We start from the raw sequence: 7,032 nt of genomic DNA, 5'->3' as shown, positions 1-7,032 counted from the left end.
CCAGCAGCCGCGGTAACTCCAGCTTCAATAGCGTGTATTCAAGTTGTTGCGCTTAAAATGTTCGCAGTTGAGCTTGCGCTTCATACGCGCAGTACAGATACAATTGCGTGTGTAAGTGTGTTATCGGTGAAGTTTTTATATGCAATTGCAACACTTGCACTCTTTGCATATTCCCCCCATTTTGGAAAAAAAAAAAAACAAAAAAAAGGTTTTGTTTTCTTAAACTTACTGCGGTGTTGCTTTTCAAGGCAACTCGGAAGAAATTAATTTTTGCGGTATGAGTTTTCACCCGATACAATACGGCATCGTGTACAACATCGTGTAAACAATCTAGTTATTGAAAACGAAGCTTGTGGTAATGATCATTAAAATACTTCATCAACTTGAAATGAAAATTTTCATAAGCATATGTCTGCATAATGTAGATTGTCGCAGTTGCGGAATCTATGATATTTGCACTACTACTACTACTACTACTACTTTGATTTTTCATATCAGTGTGATGGACATAGCGCGTATTTGTGTTGTAGGTAAAGTAATTGCTCCGGCCATCTTCTTGTCGCCTCCTCACTTTTTCCGAAACATTATCGTGCTAAGGGATTAGGTGACATCTCCCGAGGTGATTGCTCACATTACGTAAAGATGATGATGAGTGTAAACGAATCGCGAGCTTAGGGTGTCTTCTCTTTTTTTTGTTTTGTCTGAATCGACCGCTGCTTATCTTTTCGTTTGCTTGGTTTGGCTTACTAAAAGCCTCTTTATATTATACTAAAACAATCACACAGTGCGTAATACGTACTTGCATGAAAGAAAGCTGGTATATGAGTGCAGCATAATTTGCAGCATAAAGCATAAATTTAGGTCTACGAATTTTTAATTGCTACTGCGTTCTAAATATTACACGAGTCGACCGCATTGTAATTAATGAAATGAAAAGAGACGTATGTTCATGAATCGGTGCACATACGTGTTTGCGTATGTAACATGCGCGCATAATGTACATAAATGATTTCATATATATACATACATATACCTTGTATTGTACAAAATAACATGTTATTATTATTATTATTATTATTATTATTATTGTTATTATTATTATTGTTATGAATATGAATAAGAACGTGACTATGCACTTAAAATGTGGCTAATTATCAAATTGAGAGAATCTAGCAAAAGTATTGTATCTACATACGCAACATGTGATATAAAGCGAGCTTCCAGTAATCATGAATTAAATCTGTAAGCACTTTAAAGATTTTGTATGCCGTAGATAGCATGCCTATGCTACACTATATGCGTGGTATAGAAAAGAATAAGTTCTTTTAACATTATTAACAAAGAATTATTCAAAAATAAATAAGTGAAATTTTTATATTGTGCGACTTAACAGCAATCTATTCCCTTAAGAATAATTTAACATTGAGTTACTGCTGAGTGCGACTGCGGGTCGTTCGTTCATTCCTAAAATTGTAATGAATTTCGGAAATGATTGTAAGCTTTCAATTTTTTTTTTTTTATTTATTTATTTTTATTTTTTATTTTTTTTATATATAATCTTAATCAGCGTGAGAATGTGCGACCATTACTCCTGTCTATTGATGAAAGTTTTCAAAATCTTAAAAAAGAAAGTTTAAAACGAAGCTTAGAGAAACTTAAACATCGTCAAAGTAAAAACTTTAATTTTATTATTATCGATCGTTTACGACTAATAGCAAATATTGATATGGATTTGCTTCGAATTATTTTTACAACATTTTTAATGATTCAGTAAAAAGATTAGAAATATTAGTTCATGCAAAAATGTCTGAAGATTTGCCGATATATGATATTCAGAGGTACAGTCTTGGCAAATATAACTTTCCTAATCGGGCTTGAGAACAAATCTCAATGAAATTGTTAGAAGACTGAAGGTTGAAGGAAATGTCACCAAGAGTAACAAGAGGTTATACACTGATCTTGCGATTGCATTAAATCTTTACCAGCAGGGAGTACAATATGGTGGCCATGTTCTCCATAGGGCTTGTCCAGTGCACCACATCGAACTTTGATTTCAAGAATACGATTCCGGGTAATAAAGCTTCTTATGACCTCTTGAAGAAATGAGATAACGGAGGCAGCTATTGCTTGCAATTTTCCCCAAAATTCTGCTATAAAAGTGCAGAGAACGATGTGTAATTGACGTCTTCTGCGTATTATACGATTCCAGACCGGAGCTGTAATAATATTTCCAATTGTATTACCGGCAGATTTGCAAGAAAGAAAATTTCTAAAAAAATTTACAAAATTGAAAACGCATTCTTCCTAAGCCTTCTTCTTCATTCGATTCGACTTCGAATACATTTTTTTTTTTATTTTTTTTTTTTATAAGAAATCAAGTGGAAACTATAAATCCTTATCTTTTCAATCATTCTTCGAGAACTTGAAGAACTCACGAAAGAAGATGATGAAGTAAATGACTTTAAGGTATATATATATATATATATAAATATACGCTGAAAGTCAGCCCTTGGCGATTGGGAATGTGGAACTGTTCACATGCATACACGCTCACAATGAAGAAAAAACTAAAAAAAACACCGAAACATATCGAGAAGTTTTTCAAATTTTCGTCTATAACTTTCGAGCTCGTCGTGGATAACATTTTCGAGAAAGTGCTACCCTAGAGCCGCTGGTCGCTAGAGCCACCTGCATGTTCGGTGCGAAAATGATCACAATCGGTTAAGTAAGACCAGCACATTTAACGATTAAATACGTGAGTTAGGATTTATTCACCATTTTACGCCCATTGAGTACTTTTTGATGGCATCTGCTACTATTTGATATAACTAGATTGTCGACCAGGGACTATATATATATATACATATATATATATAAATTTTTATTAATAGTCGTCTCCAATACATCTTTTGCATGTATCATCTACCTTGCAAGTACACTTTCCGCGTACATACTTCTTACATTGAATGGAAGCGTGCTTAGCCATATTTGTCTTTCATAATAAAAGTTAGCGGCACTTCCGAGTATTTAGATTTGGTACATCAAACAATAAACTGAAGCTAAGGTTTCGTTTGCAATTTTTGAGATACTTTGATGAAATTTATTACTCTGATGTGTTTTCGCCCAAGAATAAACGCTATTGACAACGCTTCGGATCGGCGACTTCCTATAAAACGCCTCATTGCAAACAAGTTACTATATGAGTATGTGTAATTAATGGTGAGCCTTAGCCCGCTATAGTGTTTTCAATTGTTTTTGGTGCAACTTATCCAATTAAAAAATAATATAAAACAAGTAAGAAAGTTATGTTCGGCGGTGGTCGAATCTTGCATACCCACCACTATGTTTTTCGCATTCTACTCTTCAAGTTCTTTCATTTATATACCCATATCGCAAGTGTTATTAAGAAAAAAGTACTCGCTTTACTGCGCGCTTCCGCTCCGACCGATTTGGCCCATTTTCAATGCCAACCTGCGTGCAGAAACTTCCAATGTTTTCACTAAATTTGTAGTCGATATCTTTATTTTTGCGACCAGGAGAGTGCCAGCAACATACACAATACAGACACGCAGACGGACAGACATGACTAAATCAACTCAGAATTTCACGCTGATCAAGTATATATATATACGTTATAGGTTTTTTGAAACTTCCCCTCCTATCTTATAGTGGTGGGTATAATAATAAAATAGCAAGTAGTATAAAGGACTATAAGCAAAAGGCATTTTTCTTGCAAAATTCTGCTTTATTCGTCAAACTAGTCTCCCTTCGCAACGATATAATCAGTGCAACAATTTTCAAGATCCTCAAAATACATATCCGTTCCCATGACGCCTTCCGAAGTCGATCTAAGTCCCTTTGGGACTTAACTTCCCATAATAGTCGCTGAAAATTAGATCTGGAAGATTTGGTGAATGAGGCAGTAAATCGGATTTCCATTCATGCAGTTTTTCCATTGTAATCATATGTTTGTTCTATTGTGAGCGAAAGTGTGCTATAGCTTTCTCACAGTCTTGAATCGGGATTGAATATCTCTTCTTTGAATCCTCTTCGCATAAGTTCGTAGTTTCTGCTGTCCCTCTGATGTAAATGCGATGGCCGCCCTGCAACATCTAGCAAATGTGAGCCATGTTATGCTCAGCAGTTATAGTTTCTGAACCGGGTTCGTGCGTTCATCGTCACGTACGTCATGCCACGTCCACAATTCATAAATTGAAATTTCATCGGTGTAAATGATGATGAAGACACTCCGTTCAACTCGTCGTTTGTTTGTGTAGTTTCATAAATACCCTTATATCGATTCGTCCGAACGATTGTGAAACAACGACTGCGCATTGAAATCAGCAAAAAATTTCAGTGAGTATTTGTCAAGGTATGCACAAGCATATGTCCCAATAAGGTTGAACAAATGCTTCCATCTTCACGTTCAGATTTTAGGAAATTTTCGAGTCAACTTAGCTCTGCATTTAGGTCTCTCTTTCTCTGCGATCAAGAAAATGCGAGCAACACATGACGCCTAGGCAGACGGTCACTCATGGCTATATACACTCATATAGAAAGTGTTTTTGTTATGTATGGTACCACCAGAGCTATAAATCGAATGTATAGCGACATTTCGGTAATGCAAGTAGAAATATTTCAGAGATAACAATACATGTTATTGTTACATCATTACCTTCAGAGAGAGAGAGACAATAGATGGCGATAGGAACAATAAGACGCGTGTGCAGTTCATTTTATATCTTTAATCTTTAACTCGTTTCAGATAAAATTACGACGGACCGGTAATGGGCAATGCAGGATATACATGTATAAGACGAACATTTTGCTGGCTTAACATAACGCTATGGGTAAGTGAAGTAAATTTCACTTCAGAAAAACGTAGCCTCATAAGAACATGTTCGAATCATCATATAATATCATGCAATTGCGCCTACAACAGCTACTAATACATACCAAAAAATATTTATATAAGTAGTGGATGCAATAGGCAAAGTTTGACTTGTTCTTTTCCTAAAGCGATCCGATAAAAGTCCTTTCACTTTTCGATAAACTGCTGCAATAAATCAATTTTTCCGCTTTTATGTCAGTATAAAATATTGAATATTTCGTAGCTTTGCAGTTGTGCATTCCTTGGTGCTGGCGTGTGGCTTCGGCTTTCGTATGAGGGTTATGCAACTCTGCTGCCACATCATGCCGTTTTAAGTGCAGATTCCATGTTTCTTGGGATTGGTGTGGTCGGTTTTGTGATCTCGTTTCTGGGATGCTGCGGTGCTTGGGTGCAATCAAAATGCTTATTGGTATTAGTAAGTGACCCTTGCAATGCATTATGTCATTTTTACTTTATAAACATATGGCTTCGTCTTCTATAGTACTTTATGTTGATTGTCTTGCTGTTTGTAAGCGAATTTTTGATCGGTTCTCTTGCTTTCATATTTCGTGGAGGCTTTGGCCGTACGTTGGCAAATGAGTTGCGGTTCGGCATTGAAAATCATTACAATGTTTCCGATCGAGGTTCGATAATAGCGCCATCTGTTGCGACCATATGGGATAACATACAAATATCCGTAAGTTGTAAAGAAATTATTGAAACGTTTGCTCATCAAGCGGAATATTTGAATTCTGATTGCACTCTACACAGTTCGAATGTTGTGGAGTTTCGACCTATGAGGATTGGTATGATGTGCAATCATGGAGCGGTAAACGTTGGGTACCAGAGTCCTGTTGTAAGTCCCTATATGAAAATCGTGGAATTCTTACTGAAGGCTCAGGTGATAGTATCACAAAAATCGATTGCGGCAGGTAATGATGTAACAAACTAATATAACACGTTTTACCAATGAAACTAAGTTTAAAAACTGAATTCATTTCCTTAATTGCTTAGGTCTGAGAACCCATCACTTTGGTGGCCTAAGGGTTGTGCTGATTCTCTGCAAACTTGGCTTAATGGGCAATTGGATGTGATCGGCGCAGTGGGTTTAGGTATAGCGTTTACTCAGCTCTTCGGCCTTATTACGTCAATGTTACTCTTCTGCACTGTCAAACATAAACGAAAACCGGAAACGTATAAATCGTATTCACCGTCGATTGACCCGCAAACGAGACCCAGCAGTTGGGAGGATTGAACGAAAAATGACGGTTATTGAAAATGTTATATGTGCCAAAAATTAATTATAGGCCATTTATATTTATTATAATGATTATATAAAGTATTACCAAGTAATATAGTGTTAAAATTTAAATACATGCGCAGATACATGCAGATGCGGACATATCTAAGCTAAGAAACGAACGAGTACAATAATGAATTGTGATCACATATGTATTTACCGATCACACATCTAATTAATCAGTATACTTTAACTCTACTGCCCGAAAATGTATATTTAATGTACTTCCAAAAACAAAATAAAAAACAAAACAAGAAAATCAAATCAAACAAAAGAATACTAAACTAAACGGATCCTAAAGTTTCGTTCATTAAACCAATTCTCTAATCTATTTATATATATATATATATATATATATGTAAGTACATGAATCCGATACTCCTCCTCAGCAATGTTCACAGTCGTCATTTAGCGGAAAAATTATGAAAGAGTTACGTCTTTTCTCTACAGCTTCGGTCTAAGGAGAACTGACGTCTAATTGACAGCATTGTCTGCGATAAACTACTTCGGCAAATAAAAGATTTATGCAGCAACGTTCAATTCACTCAAAATGTGTCCATTTTTGGAAAGTAAACAGAAATACCATGCTTCAGTCATTATATTATCTGTTGTAAGGAAGCGTTTTTGCTTCCTTACGAAATACAAGTCCGCCCTAGACATTTATCTCCAGCAGGCAACCCGCCAGTCCGATCTGTCCGTGCACGTCCGTCGGGGGTTCATTAGAAGATGAGCAGCCCCCCTCCAGCATCAAATGTATGGTACAAAACGCATAGCGAATCATGCCTGTAGAATCAAAATCTCAAACACACATTAACTCAAGTTCACAAAAACACTCACCTACGCGTGAAAAATTAAAATCACA

The 7,032-nt window shown here is 36.0% G+C and overlaps 1 protein-coding gene across 1 annotated transcript in view; it reads left to right on the top strand.

Moving 5' to 3' along the window:
• The window catches only part of LOC119640014 (tetraspanin-9), a 10,589-nt gene extending 4,150 nt beyond the window's left edge, over window positions 1-6,439 (top strand). The window contains exons 2-6 of the mRNA XM_038037795.1: window positions 4,766-4,850; window positions 5,115-5,306; window positions 5,373-5,567; window positions 5,642-5,802; window positions 5,885-6,439. Coding sequence (XP_037893723.1) covers window positions 4,788-4,850; window positions 5,115-5,306; window positions 5,373-5,567; window positions 5,642-5,802; window positions 5,885-6,125 — 852 coding nt within the window. The 5' untranslated portion in view covers window positions 4,766-4,787 and the 3' untranslated portion in view covers window positions 6,126-6,439. The remainder of the gene's footprint in view (window positions 1-4,765; window positions 4,851-5,114; window positions 5,307-5,372; window positions 5,568-5,641; window positions 5,803-5,884) is intronic.
• The last annotated feature ends 593 nt before the right edge of the window (window positions 6,440-7,032 follow it).

Source organism: Glossina fuscipes, unplaced genomic scaffold, assembly GCF_014805625.2.
Source record: "Glossina fuscipes isolate IAEA_lab_2018 unplaced genomic scaffold, Yale_Gfus_2 0, whole genome shotgun sequence".
Classification (NCBI taxonomy): Eukaryota; Metazoa; Arthropoda; class Insecta; order Diptera; family Glossinidae; genus Glossina; species Glossina fuscipes.
This window is presented reverse-complemented; position numbering and strand designations above follow the sequence as displayed.